At 42.0% G+C, this 14215-nt stretch overlaps 4 protein-coding genes and 1 long non-coding RNA gene across 6 annotated transcripts; 3 read left to right on the forward strand and 2 right to left on the reverse strand.

Moving 5' to 3' along the window:
* The first annotated feature begins 1268 nt into the window (after nt 1–1268).
* On the forward strand, nt 1269–5200 carry LOC147244013 (uncharacterized). Its single transcript, XM_086188374.1, has 3 exons — nt 1269–1376; nt 1551–1624; nt 1997–5200. Exon 3 carries the CDS (start codon nt 2007–2009, stop codon nt 3183–3185), a length of 1179 nt encoding a protein of 392 aa, XP_086044500.1. The 5' UTR covers nt 1269–1376; nt 1551–1624; nt 1997–2006; the 3' UTR covers nt 3186–5200.
* LOC147244014 (uncharacterized) lies at nt 3750–5895 on the reverse strand. The gene is made up of 4 exons (XR_015110490.1): nt 5504–5895; nt 5358–5410; nt 5102–5201; nt 3750–4674 (listed from the first exon to the last, which is right to left on the reverse strand). It is a non-coding gene; the product is annotated as an uncharacterized LOC147244014 (long non-coding RNA).
* On the forward strand, nt 5253–9211 carry tmem119b (transmembrane protein 119b). Its single transcript, XM_086188377.1, has 2 exons — nt 5253–5653; nt 6748–9211. The coding sequence occupies exon 2, from the start codon at nt 6761–6763 to the stop codon at nt 7610–7612; it is 852 nt and encodes a 283-aa protein (XP_086044503.1). The 5' UTR covers nt 5253–5653; nt 6748–6760; the 3' UTR covers nt 7613–9211.
* LOC147244016 (uncharacterized) lies at nt 7999–11007 on the reverse strand. The gene is made up of 5 exons (XM_086188384.1): nt 10851–11007; nt 9064–9177; nt 8810–8920; nt 8645–8723; nt 7999–8557 (listed from the first exon to the last, which is right to left on the reverse strand). The coding sequence occupies exons 1-5, from the start codon at nt 10950–10952 to the stop codon at nt 8466–8468; spliced, it is 498 nt and encodes a 165-aa protein (XP_086044510.1). The 5' UTR covers nt 10953–11007; the 3' UTR covers nt 7999–8465.
* Nucleotides 11008–11679: 672 nt separating this feature from the next.
* Nucleotides 11680–14021, forward strand: LOC147244017 (chemerin-like receptor 1). Of its 2 annotated transcripts, XM_086188376.1 has the most exons (3): nt 11680–11918; nt 12079–12224; nt 12324–14021. In XM_086188376.1, the coding sequence occupies exon 3, from the start codon at nt 12338–12340 to the stop codon at nt 13343–13345; it is 1008 nt and encodes a 335-aa protein (XP_086044502.1). In that variant the 5' UTR covers nt 11680–11918; nt 12079–12224; nt 12324–12337; the 3' UTR covers nt 13346–14021. The 2 variants fall into 2 exon arrangements, with proteins under 2 accessions (XP_086044502.1, XP_086044501.1); XM_086188375.1 differs by having other exon boundaries at nt 11680–12224.
* The last annotated feature ends 194 nt before the right edge of the window (nt 14022–14215 follow it).

The raw sequence follows: 14215 nt of genomic DNA on the forward strand, positions 1-14215 counted from the left end.
GCTGATGGTGGAGCTAAGGGTTATTATAAGGTGATTGAATAATCCCCCTGGAGTGGTATTTATTACTGAATTTTTGATGTGACGTCAGCTTTATTTTACGTTAATCAAAGTGTGTGTCGCTGGGATTTATTGGATCGGTGCGTGCACTTTAACATTTCTCAAAAGCCCTTAAGACAACACTTGAGAGACTAAACCAGCACTTTTAGAAGTATAAAATCAATAAAAAGGTCTTCGAGAAAGTGAGACAGTGACACAGTTCTTTACCTGAATTCAACCTAATGCAGCTCTAAACTCAGGGGGATAAAATATAACATAAACAGTCTCTGTTTATTTCGAAACAGTTTCCATCAGGAACTCACACGTCACATATCTGAGCCCTTAAAACCGGTTTCTAATCATATATCGTTTTTTCAGCTTTTGAACTGATATCGTTTGCACATAAAGCTCAGGATATATCGATATAATTTGGATTTTCCTGGTTTTAAATTCTGCATTACAGTAATTTACAAGACTGTTTTAGTCATTCTAAAATTCGTCTTTACCCACTTAACCATTATAGTCACATTGCTCGTGGTTATTTATGGAAAATGTAACTGTGGTGATTATTTGTGAGAGTGAAGTACTCCTACATTGGTGCTACAATATTAATAATGAGGTATTTGATAAAAAATATTGTGATATCTGACTTTTTCCCCTTCACTTAGCCCTAATAAGCTGTTTTAATGATTTAAACTGGTGCTTATCTGTATGATTGAGAAATACTGGAGAAAAACAAATCATGGTGGCACAGATCGAGGTCACGCTTCTGCAAAAACCTCGATACATTATTTTGAAGAGCCCTGACTTCAACCCGTGCTGTTCATTTACATTTAATTAATCATATGTTTCGTCTGTCATGACAAAAACAACCCTAAACAAACAGGAATAGTCATGGTCCTTTAGATTGTTGTAGATTCTCATATCAACAGCTTGGTATGACTCACCAGCACAGGAAGTGACAGCTACGACTTCCTCACCAGAGAACTCGCAGTTTCCTCACAACTGCACGAGTTTTGAAGTTTGTCTCTTATGAGCACATTTATCAACCTTTCTATGTACCAGAACCATACGATACTCGTCACAATAATCGGCCTCTCATTTGCCACAGCAGCTTCCCTTATTTCTGCGTATTAATTTGACACTGTGTCCTTATGTAGCTGAACTTCATTCGCTGTGGTCATCAAACCCTCATCTTCTGACTCACTTCTCTTAAACCACATGTCAAACAGTTTCTTATCTTGGTTCCACACTGAGATCTGACACCGATGTACGAGAAACATCTGATCACTCTCGCAGGACTGAATCGAAAAAGGCAGAGCAGACATCCCCTCAGCGAGGTAAGTTCTGTTCACGGCAAACAATCTCAAACTCTTCAAATATGGTTTGTCTCCAATTTAAAAAAGGAGCCACTTGTGAAGTTGACTTCCTTGTTGCAAGCTGAAGCTTTCGGAAGTGTGTAGCTTAGAACGCTGCGAGAAAAAAAAGTAAACATTTCCTGTTTCTTCTGTCAGGCAGTGTCATAGGATCATCTCCCAGAGAGACTGAGAGGACTCGGTGTTTTTATCCACATCCTTTTGACAGTGAGGTAAGAGACTCAGATGGCACTTTAAAAAATGTAGTTTTTTTTTGCTTATGTCATCGACTTGTCAATATCTGCTGATTAGTTTTCTTTTAAAATTGTCAAAATCTATGAATGTACGTTGTTTATTTCCCTCCTCAAAGTACTTGGGCGCGTTACTCTGACAAGTTGTAGATCATATGATTTTGAGTCACTTAACTCAGTTTTCAGGCGCAGAAGTCAGCCGTCAGCGTGAGGGCTATCATTATAGGTCCCAGATCTAGCAGTTCTATTGTGAAAATGTGGTTTAGGGTGTGGGCAAAGACCGTTTCATCATTAAGTGTCACGACAAGCTACATGTGTGTTTGTAAATGTTTAAATATTTTTCTGTCCTTTCAGACCTTCTACAATGATACTCCAGAACATGAGGACGGATCCGGCTTGGCTGTTGTTTATGTTTGTTTTGCTCGCAATTGTAGAGTCCAGAAATGTTTCTGAACCTGAAAGCAGCAGCCTTAGTTCAACTTTTGCACCCAACAACACAACTGCTGCACGTTTGCTTCCCACTGAAACAAAGATGAAGTTTGTGATCCAGGACACAACTCCTGTAGAAGTCAGTTCTGCAACAACAGAGACGGCTGGTTTATCCACGATCGCAGACGGGGACACCACCAGTAAAAAAAGCGAGCAGTTCAGTGGTAGCAGTGATGGTTTGGATGTCATGAGCACTATAAATCCAGCTCACAGCTCCACAGATGCTCAAGCAACTGCAAGTGAAACTTCAAAGAATCTTCCAGAAACAGCAAAACCAACAGAGCCGCAGCAGTCGGCGAGCATCTCTACTAACATGCCAGCTTCTGCACCGTCTTCTGCATCTTGGCCGCAAACAACCGAGCATGACATCGCATCCTTGCATTCCACTCCCGTCTCCATCCAGACCCACAGCAGTCCCTCAGGTTCTAGCACGGTGACAACAAACTCCGCCTCACCTGCGTTTGACCCTAAAAGCCCTTCAAGTGAGACGTTCACTGCAAGCACGGAGCTTGTGTCTGTTGATGCCTCCACATCGCAGCTTCCATTAAGGTCAAGCTCCACCGTTGAGGCTCCCAGCTCGTCTGCACCAACACATGCTGCTACCACCGCTGGCTCCACCAGCTCTGCAGGAATCTTCATCCCTCCTGGACCAAAAACAACCAAATCAACTCCAGTAACTACAAAAGCACCAAGGGAAACTTCCAAGATCCCAACCAGTACTGGCAACCATCCCTGCTCCACCCATAGCGTGGTGACGCAGTGTCTCATTGCCATAGCCTCCCTGGGTGGGTTAGCCACCATCTTTATAGTTTCTACCATCGTCCTCTGCACCAAGCTCTCAACAAGAAAGTACAAGATAAAGAAATCTCAGCCAGCAACGGAGATGATGTGCATCTCGTCTCTTCTCCCTGAAAGGAATTACAACTACACGAGACAACGTGCTCCAGTTAGAAACGGCATTCTGGTGATGCACAGTGGGGGGGACAGCGATGAGGATGTCAGTGATAACCTGACTCTCAGCAGCTTCCTCCCAGATAATGACCGTTACGTTTAGATGCTCTGGTCGAGGCTGCTGGATGCCAACAATGTGGAAACATTTGCTGTCTGAATAAACTCCTGTTTCCTCTTTGTCCCTGGCGGTGCGGGTCGACTGTGCACTCAGTTCCTGTGCAGAAAGAGACATAGAAACCACACCAACACAGAAACAGTTAATCATGTTCATGTACATTTCTTTAAAGCGAGAGTAAAGTCATTCAACACTCGCCTTCCACTGGGAACATTTAGGGAGGAAGAGAAGCCATCAAAGATTTTGTAAATATATATCCGGACCGGAGACTTGATGGTTTTTCACTTAGCGCTGGAGACAGGAAAGCTTGTTTCATCGAGGAATAACTGGCCCTCACAGACACTCTTCAGTTCATGAGAAGGTTTCTGGTAGCTTCATTGTTCAAGCTTTCTGTTTCTGTTTCTGTTCAAATGCAGCTTCTGTGTTGAGTTTATTTATCTAAACCTTAAGCATAACTACTGTTTTGCTACCGGTTTATTATACAGTCCAGAATCGTCAACTTAGGAGTTGCTAAGCAATTCCTAGACAGAACCGAAGTAAGATAAATACAAACTTACAAATACAATACAAACAAAATTTGTATTACATCAAATAAGTAAGTTGCTTTGAATGGTACTTGAAACGTGATCATTTTGTGTTCTCCCAAGAGCCAGACATGAAGACAGGTAGCCTTCTCTCCATTGTGCCGATATTAAAGATCCACGGCTGACCGCTAGTTAGCTTAGCATAATGAATGGTAGTGGATGGGATGTGTTAGCATATCTCAGTCAAACGCCATCAAATAGAATTTTCTCCAGAATGGTCTTTGTGTGCAGTATATTTCTCCGATGCTATTTGATATGTGATGCAGCAACTCTAAAGTCTCATAGTAGCTTTAGTCAACAAAACAAAGCATTTGTTGAGAACTACATCATTAAAATATGGCCGACTTTGGAAGAGAGGATGAGGACGATGACCCGAGGACAAACCAAGATCCTGAACCTCTTTGAACCAGACTACAAAGACTACCTATTTTTGGAGGGCTTTTTGTTTTTGGAAGGTTTTGGCTGGAGGTATGCTGAGACTTCCCATTCACTACCATTCACAGTGCTAAGCTAACTAGTTGTCTCTGTGGGTCTCAGCACCCTAACAAACACACAGAGGAGAGAGGGGTGTCTATCTTGTTGTCTGGTTCTGGGGAGGATGGCAAACTTGCTTATTTCCAGGAAAAGTAGGTCTGATTCTGTCTTAAATGAAGTGCAATGAGATTTTTCTTTCTCTCTTTTGTACCAGAAATTAGACAAAATTTATGCAGTGAAAAGCCAGACAGCTCAGTTCCATACATAATAAAGACGGATGCTGAGGTCTTGTTTTTACATGTCTCTAAATGTTAAGTATAAATAAAACAGAAATCTCTATAGTGGTTAGGTTCCTTGTTTTTGATTTGTAAAAGGCTTCTCTTTGACTCTTGGACTGGATTTCATTTTCCCTTCCTGTCCTGTGAAAAGAAAACAGAGGCCTGAATTCTTATTAGGTCATGATTGTTTCATCTTTTAACATTTAGCTTTTGAAACAGACTGTCTGGACTATCAACAAAGAGGAGACAGATGTAAACCTGGAGGATGCAGGATCTCATGTCATGCTCTTGATGACCATATAAAGCTCCACTTGTCTCCACCGATCACAAACATAGTAGACTTGCCAAAAATACATTTGAACATTTGTGGGGTGGACTTCACTCACATAAAACAATCACACACTCTGGTGCGGTCACACACACGCCGTGTGAGTTCAATTGCTGGAGAAAATAACACTGCATTGTGTCTAACAGTCTCCAACATGTGCCCCTTTCCATCCCCCCTTCTCCTGGCTGTTAGGTCCACACAGGAAACATTAACCTCTTCCTGTATTGGCTGGTCACTCACATAAGCTGACTCTTTTTAACGCTCGGGCCTGCAGGAAGTCATCAGTGTCAGGTCTGGTGGGGGGTGCAGACTGTCCATCAGAAGCTCCATCTGCAGAATCCTTGAGGGATATGTCAGACTTTGCTTCAGACAATGTGGTTTAAGGCTTGGATTATGTTCAGTGTTTTTTGTATTCTGTCATTCTGAGCTGTTGAGTCAGTCACACAGGAGCATGGCGGAGACGTCCCTGCCCCCACAGCACTTTATAAACTCCTACCTAACAAGAACAATCTGTGTGCAGGCCAGACAGCACAGACCCTCTCGGGAAAACTGAAGGGGGAGGAGAAAAGTGGAGATGAAGAGGGAGGAAGGAGGGATTTCTCTTCATGGTTAACGACATCTTTCTAAGTTATCCAGACAAACCTCCAGCTTGAAATCCGAAACTGCAGAAGTGCTCACAGAGTAGTCGCCACTCTGTGCTGCTCTCACGTAGTTCACTTTTTCGAGCTGTTGTGACTCATCTTCCATCTGAGGCGACTCCAACGGGAGACAACTCTTTTGCGTCAGTGGATGGTGAGTACAATGTTTTATAAAGCTTTTCCTGTAAAATTCCCAATGAGAATGCTGCACACTCAAGTGGTACTGAGAGGGTGATGTGGAAGCATCATGACGCCTTCAAAGTAGCATCCAGCCTCAGGACATTTGGCTATTTAAAGATACCGGAACAACGTTTTCAAGGTTCCATCTCCATGCAAATGCCTGCACATGTGACCGGCTGATGTGTGCATGTTTATGTGTCAGATTGCACAGGCATGTGTGGCCGCTGCTGGAGTGAGTCTGTGATTCTGGGGAAGAACAAAAAAACAACAACAAAAATTAAACCTCCACCCCCTTTTACCAGATGAGAGCAGCGTTTCGTGTGGCCGGGCTCGTACACAGATGGAGCAGAAATAAAGGTTGTGATCTCAAAAAGTAACTGGTGTGGTCATCAAGTTTGGTTTTAACACCTGCGTGATCAAACGGCATTACGGGTTGTGTTGATTCCACATATCTGTCCTTGAGATTTTTGCTAAAACCCCAATACCACAAGGGTTTTGTGAGGGAATCATCTCCTCAGCATTTTATGAAACCAGATGAGTGTTTGACACTTTTATCTAAAGGTTTATAGAATCCTCTGATACTTCCTCTTCTACAAAATAAAATCTTTTCCCATCATCCATGTTCTGACTATGTAAAACAACATCCCAGCTCATTTGAAACATCTTCGTGAAACGATCTCCTTAAAATGCAACATCCAAAAGACATGATAGTAAAACTAATGTGCAAACTGAACATGGACAAATTTTAAGATGCCATCAGTAGAGCCAAGGCTCACATTTAGCTTCCAGTATCATTGTTGACTCAGGCTGAGTGTGGCAGTCTAAACTGACCCACAGGTCCACCTCACATGGCCTGCATCTGTCTCAGGTCAAGCCCAGTTTGTAATCATTAAGACCACATCTGGCCCACACAAAACTTTCCGATGCCACGACTGAAACATAAGTGCCAAAAAAAGCCAGATGAGGCCCATATGAGCCTGGTATCTGGCCCGAGGCGATACATGAGCGACCCAGAACAACCGACTTCACCTACGTAGGTTGAGTTAATGTTGCCTACTGTTCTTTCAGATTCTAAGGGGAAATGAAGATCCCGATGGCCCTTCGTGTGATTGGTCTGGCGGCGGCGGTCTGCATCAGCAGCAGCTTAGCCACACCTCTACCTTTTTACAGCTCACTGGAGGGAAGTGCAGATGAGGAAGAACTCAATAACTCCACTTCCTCTCTGCCTACTGAAAACACCCGCTCTGAATACCAAACCACCACACCTGTTGGCCCCACTCATCTGGATCCTGACTTCCTCAGTGACCTTGTGAGCTTTCTAGAGGAAAACATGCTCCTCATCCTTGTTGCAGCCACTTTGATCCTTGTTGCTTTTCTTATTATCTGTGGTGCAATTTTCATGAGTCGCAGGCGCAAAGTCAATGCTTACTACCCCTCTTCCTTCCCCTCAAAAATGTATGTGGACCACAGGGACAAAACCGGAGGTGCTAAGCCCTTTAATGAAGTGCCAGAGAAGCCTGCTCCTGAGCAGGCGAGTGAGCCAGTGGACTCTCACAAGCAGCTCCAGGCAGACATTATGAGGGCTGCCAAAAGCCTGCGCACGCCAAATAAATCTGTTGATGCTGCAGAGGGAAGTGAGCCCAGTCAGAAAGTAGCAGACCACAGTCCCGAGGACAGCTCAAAACCAGATGGCAACATCCCGGCAGAGGAGCTGCTGGGTCTCCCTGAGGAGAAGGAGCCGGCTCAGCTTTCCGACAGTGAAGCAGCTGCGGCAGAGGACAGGCCTGAGATGGACTCTTCAGAGAAGCTTCTTACCAAGGATGTCGAGTCACAGGAGCCTTCAACTGGCAGGAGTCTGCGGCCCTCCTCGCTGCATATTCACAATGACTCTGCCACACTCCAGCTCATCGCAGGGGAGAAAACAGCCTTCTGACTCTTCTAAAGACCTGAATGTTTTCCAAAGCTTTGAGGCCAAAAGCCAGAAAGGCCTTATGAAAGATTTTTACACTTTACAGATACAAACACATTTCATGGAAAGTGTTTTTGTTGAGTGCAAGAGTGAAAAATATTGCAATGTGCTCATAAATCATCTTTGCCATTTCACAAGTTTCTCATACAATAACATCTGATATATTTTGCCTAATTTTAATACATAACAGCATTTAAAACAAATTTATATCAAATAGTTTGACTGATGTTCTGTATCTGACTCCAACAAATGAGTCACACGCCAGCAGTTCTTCTCATTGTCGTCTGACGCCAGAAAAAGTTCCAACGTTTCCTTCAGCTGTCTAGTAATAAACCACACGTGATCTTAAATATGATCAGGATAGTTTTATTGCAGACTTTCAAGGGAGCGTTTCTAAACTATTATTCAAGTTACACAGAAAACATTGGACCCTTTCATTGCTGCTTCATTGCATATCAAAAGGTCAGTGCTGAGGGTGCCAGAGGGATATTTTAAAAGCTCCCAGCTTTGATCCAACAACCTCTTCAAATCCACTCCTCAAGTGCAAAAGCAGAAAACATTAGACAATCTTAGATATAAGGCTCGACTCTTCATCACCTACAACCCAACCAGAGCTTTCATTGTGCGTTTGCGTGACAGGCTAAAAATACAGTGACCACAGACTAATACAGAAGCCTGGTGTAGGAAGGGTTGACGGCAGTCATCAATACACTAGGTGCAACTCATCAATAGAGCAGGAAAGTGAGGGGTGGTGTTGCAATACTGTTACTCCTCACAGCAGCAGGAAACATCCAGCTCAGAGAGGGAGGGGCTCACTTTAATTGCTGGCCCTGGCTGCCTCCTGCTGGTCATCACGTTGCTTGAGGCGGTAGTCGGACAGGGCCGCCTTAATGGCATCCTCTGCAAGCACTGCGGAGCAACGAGTAGAGTTTATATATCCATACACGTGTGGCGTATTTCTATGGAAAAGACAGCAACTGTAACTGGAGTTCTTACTGGAGCAGTGAAGTTTAACTGGAGGCAGACTGAGCTCTTTGGCAATGTCGGTGTTCCTTATCATCAGAGCTTCATCCACCTGAAAACAAAAACCACATGCCTCCTTTCTAAAACAGAACAGACCAGAACAAAAGGAGAAGAAACAGAGAGAACGTGTTTACTCACAGACTTTCCCTTCACCCACTCGGTGGCCAGAGAGCTGGAGGCAATGGCAGAACCACATCCAAATGTTTTGAACCTGGCATCCACAATCTTCCCCTGGTCATCCACCTCAATCTGTCCATTTTTTTTTGTCAAAAGAAGAGCACTACACATTAGCGTGAGTGTGTTTCCTGTTATTGCTTAGCTGTAATTCAGGCCTCATGGCATCATGAGTGTACAAGTCTGCTCTCTGTATGTATATACAGTGACAAACAAACCTGAAGCTTCATCACATCTCCACAGGCTGGAGCTCCCACCAATCCAGTTCCAACATTCCTGGAGTTCTTGTCCAGTGTCCCCACATTTCTGGGGTTCTCATAATGATCCACCACCTTCAGAACAACAGAAGAGTGAAATAAATGAAGAAACCAGTTAACAATGGCGTCCTGAGATGTCTTTTGTATTCGGCTACAGTCTGAACAAGAATGTATATTTTTATAAATATATACATAAATACAGTGCGTCACAGTTACACAACCACATGTTTCAACATTACGTAAGGGACATGGATATCAACAGATTAGGACAGGATTTCATTGTTCACTATAGCAACTCCTGCATCCTGCCCCCCCCCCCCCCACCTTTTTTCTGCCAAGTCATGGTGACCAACTAAAATGAAACTACTGAGCATGTACCATGCATGTACCAAAAAAAGACAACACTTAAAAGCACAGCTCACCCCAAAATAAAAACCTACATTTTACTTCTGGCCCCACGTCCTCCCTATCATTTTGATGCGCGTTGGAAAATCTCTCGGAGGAACAATTTTCTTTCAGTCTCTACCTTTCACATATAATATAGAGAAGACAGACGTCTCTATAGAAAATATCTCCGTATTTTTGATGTATAATCTTTTTTTTAAAGCAGAACAGTTGCAGAGAACTGCCCCTTTATGATACCAATTTATGTGACTTGATACTGTATTTGTTTCTTGTTTATGCTTACACCCAGTAGCTGCCAGCTTAATACCTGGATAATATTATCTGTATAATATTTTATAACCCTATATCAGCTTCACAAGAATCCATCCATTAAAGATATGTTCTATTTAAACACACCAAGGAACATAAACCAACCCATCTTAACTATAACACAGGTTCTAACTAGAGCCGCAACAGTTATTGATTAGCTGAAAGGTAATTGGTAGCCAACTTTATTGATGATCAATTAATCACTTCTGTCACTTTTCAAGAGGAAATTCTGATATCCAGACTCTTGAATATGAGGATTTTCTGCTATTTTCGTCATTCATGACAGATAATGAACTCGTTGGACTGCTGGATGGACAATAAACCCATTCTACCACATCTCTCTGGCCTCTGAGAAAATGGGTTGCGCTTTTTACAAATTGTATTTACATCTTTTAACATAATGATTTATCAATGAAATATAAAAGCCATGATGAAAATGAACTGCAGCCTGGTTCTGACTACCAGACCATGTGTCTGCAGGTTACGTCACACTGTCACATAACATATCAAAAACAAAACATCTGATTATGACGATAAAGGTATATGTTGGAAAGATGCTGCGCAATTATAACGGAGATTTAACTCTTTACCATGTACTGGTACACTTCACATCTATCTGAATATAACTACAAAGGTATATAATAGAATGATGCTACGCAGGTGCTAAAGAGATAAAACTCTTTAACATGTACTGACAACCTTTAAAGCTGATTAATTAGATGTGATTCAAGTATTAGGTTAAAGCTGTGGCCAGCTGGGGGGCAGATTAGTGCCATTATTTTGGTCACTGGCGTTTTATAAGACACTTTTTTGCTCTCTGTCCTATTTTAGAAAGCAAACCTGTGTAATAAAGAATGTAACGCCTCAGAAGTGCATCCACCTGTAGGATAACTTCTTATTTCTAGCTACCTGGTTGCCAGCTCTTTCCTCCTGAGACAGGTTAACATCCTTTTGGTGTTGGCTATTAAACAGTTTAATTTAAACGGCAGTATACGTACGCGTAATAAGAGATTTAAAAAAAAAAGACCTTTTACCTTCTTATGGTAGCAGCACTGGGTGATGAACTCGGGAGCAGACAGCCTCCTTGTCAGGAAAGCGATGGGACTAAAACACTTGTTAGCCACAGTACCCGCCATGTTGTTGGACAGAGCGAGAATGACGCAGTTTGAAACAGGAGAGCAGCTAACAGTGCCCAGACTGAGCTCTTACGTCACTGGAAGGGGAGGGGCTAGAACACACATCTGCGCATGTGTAGTTTCTTTTCGTCATATAGAGGTCATAATTACTGGTATTACTCTGTGGCATTTTAAGGGTAAGTATTTGCTGCGATTGTTTGAAAAGCTACAGTAACTATTTTGAAAGAGTTTGATTGTAATTACAAAACATATCTTTTAAAATATGGGTCCTTACTGCTCTACCATGGGTGATTCCAATATTGAAGTAAAGCAGCAATACCAAATAAAAAAAAAATCAATCCATAAAATATTACAGGAAGCAGTATAAGACACCAGATAAAACTTCCAAAGTAAAAGCATGCATTAACATAAAAGAATCATTTTAAAACAGCTCTGCAAAGACCAGAATGAAGACCCCACCTCTCATGACCTAGATCTGCTGATCCACCTGGAGCGTGCTCACTAGTTACAGCCTTTATTTTGCGTTAACCAAATCGTATACAGCCTTATTTTAAAGTGTTACAGAATAATATTTACTTAATGACTCAGCCCTTCTCAATTACACAACTGCATCATGTGATTTTCGGGAACTACATGTCAATGCCAACTTGCAACAATCCCCGGGAATAAAAAGTACATTTTCATGGTAAATAAAACAGAATCAGTCTTTTGTTTTTCAATCTTCAGTCTTTATATGAATCAGTTTATCGTGTAAGAAAGCGTACATGTTTGCCATGTTTAATTTTTATAGCATAGTTAAAGTTATATTAGTTATTTTGGAGTATTTATCATTATCATTATAGAAATTTAACTTTTGAATCATGTCCATTGAGTTACACAAAAAGGAAGGATGATTGCAACACTGCAGTTTTGGTACATTTTAGGCACATCCCTGGATGAAGAACATGCCTGAAGGTGATCTCTTGGGTGAGAATAGTCAGTACTTACAAAAAGTAACAGTTTAGGTATTATAAAGTAATGATATACAGTACTTTGCCAACTAGTTTAAATTATGTGAATACATTAATTCTCTTTAACGGCTGAAAATATCTCCCACAAACATCAAGTAAGTTTTTTGTCATCCAAGGCTGCAAATTCTAAATTGAACTGTGACAAATCAAGTGCTGTCGTCAGAAAAACGTACCAGAAAGCAGAAATGAGAATCTGAGACCATATAGTCAGCGAGAGTATCCTCCCAAGAAGAGACTTCCCCTAAACACTGCAGGGAATAACGTGAGTACTTGGTTTGTTTTATTTAAAAAAATCACAAATTGGTGTAATCATCTATTTCTATTCGAATTTTGATTGAAAGAATTGCATCTTCTATTCCAGGAAAAGCTGTCAGAATGAGTGTGGACTATGTGGAATATGAGGATTACACGCCAGACAATGGAACAGAAAACACCTCCACCACAGGACAAGTGTATTATGCTTACTTTCAGCCTTCCTTGACTCCTGTTCTGGTGGCGATTAATATTGTCATATGTGTTATCGGCCTTGGGGGAAACGCTCTTGTGATCTGGATCAGTGGATGGAAAATGAAAAGAACAGTTCTCACCACCTGGTACATCAGTCTGGCCATTTCTGATTTCTTATTCTGTGCCTTTCTACCGATGCAAGTGTTCTACTTGATCACTTCACACTGGCCTTTTGGACTGGTATTTTGCAAAGTCACTTCCTCCATGCTGTTTCTCAACATGTACAGCAGTGTGTTTCTGCTGGTTCTGATCAGCACCGATCGCTGCATGATGATTTTATTTCCTGTGTGGTCACATAACCACCGCACAGTGCACAGGGCTTTTGGGGCTGTCGTCCTCATGTGGGTTCTCTCTGCGCTCCTAACATTGCCTTCGATGCTCTTCAGACAAACTGCGGACCTGGGCTCGGTCACTACGTGCTATTTAGGTTACATGAGTCATTCCAGACACCAGGCAGTGGTTCTGACTCGGTTCATTAGTGGGTTCTTGATTCCTGTCCTCATGATCATCATCAGCTGCTCAGTTCTTGCCCTGAAGATGAGAGGTTTAACCATCAAGTCAATGAAGCCTTACAAAATCATGGTGGCACTCATCTTGACTTTCTCCGTGTGCTGGGTACCTTACCATACCTTTGTTCTCATGGAGTTGGATTTAAAGAACCACCGAGTGGCCGTTATTCAAACTGGGTTGAAGGTGGGAACAACTTTGGCTGCAGCTAATAGCTTCATCTCCCCGCTTCTCTATGTGTTTGTTGGTAATGACTTTAAACAAACCCTAAAGCGCTCTTTGACGTCGAGGTTAGAGGACGCAATGGCGGAGGATTTTCGGACAGTTGGTCTCAACCATTCAAAGTGCAAATCAATTGAAATTGCATGATTAAAGTTATCAATTTGACAGTATGATAAATAATAATTGGGCAGCATTATTCTGCTAATATGTAGGCCTTGTTTGATGTCTTATTTGTATGGTCGTCTGCACACATTTGTATACATTCGATTTAATATGATGGATTTTCACACTGTCTAATGTGTTAATTTGAATACTATTGGTCAGCCCAACATAACCATAATTTCTGTTTTTCACCCCCCCCCCAAAAAAATGTTTTTAATCACATTTGTTTCATCTATATGCATAAATTGTATGTTTTTTGTATTGATCTTGGAAATTATGTCATGATTGGTGTAGAGAAGCTAAAATGATCTGGCCTGATGGAGATGTTCTATGGCTAGATACCAAATATACATGCAATGAACTCATAACTATATCAAAAGCTCCATCCCGATGTAAATTCATTAATTGGCATTTTTAGAGTGGTTATGAGGTCAACAGGTTAGGGTGGCCTGAGCAAAAAGCAGGTACAATAGAGAGCACTGTGATTATGAGTAGGAGAGATTAAGTTATCCCCCACTAGCACAATACTCTCACTTGAAGAGGCTAGAAACTTGCATTTGTGGATCAGGACATGGTTCAGTTATTGAGATGAAAATGCCCTGAAAGGAGATGTAATAAGACTGTTCTGGAGGTTTTGGGAGAGAAAGTGAGAGAGAGAGAGAGAGAGAGAGAGAGAGAGAGAGAGAGAGAGAGAGAGAGAGAAAGAAGCATGAGTAAAGACATATGGAGAGGAGGGCTATGGGCTCCTTAACGTTACATCTTGGGTTTTTTTCCGGATGTAAAGACACGCGTGGGTATTCTGGAAAAGAGAGGAGAACTGGAAAAATGAACAAAGCAGGTGCCATGAATGCAAGC

The sequence above is a fragment of the Aulostomus chinensis genome, chromosome 19, assembly GCF_037954235.1.
Source record: "Aulostomus chinensis isolate RoL2024-O1b breed Wild chromosome 19, RoL_Achi_v1.0, whole genome shotgun sequence".
Lineage (NCBI taxonomy): Eukaryota > Metazoa > Chordata > Actinopteri > Syngnathiformes > Aulostomidae > Aulostomus > Aulostomus chinensis.

Coding starts and splice junctions, on each gene's coding strand:
- tmem119b (XM_086188377.1), top strand. CDS start 6,761: ATGAAGATCCCGATGGCCCTTCGTGTGATTGGTCTGGCGGCGGCGGTC.
- LOC147244013 (XM_086188374.1), top strand. CDS start 2,007: ATGATACTCCAGAACATGAGGACGGATCCGGCTTGGCTGTTGTTTATG.
- LOC147244016 (XM_086188384.1), bottom strand. CDS start 10,952: ATGGCGGGTACTGTGGCTAACAAGTGTTTTAGTCCCATCGCTTTCCTG. Junction 8,921..9,063: donor GAGATGTGATGAAGCTTCAG/GTTTGTTTGTCA, acceptor AAAAATGGACAG/ATTGAGGTGGATGACCAGGG. Junction 8,558..8,644: donor AGTTAAACTTCACTGCTCCA/GTAAGAACTCCA, acceptor GTTGCTCCGCAG/TGCTTGCAGAGGATGCCATT.
- LOC147244017 (XM_086188375.1), top strand. CDS start 12,338: ATGAGTGTGGACTATGTGGAATATGAGGATTACACGCCAGACAATGGA.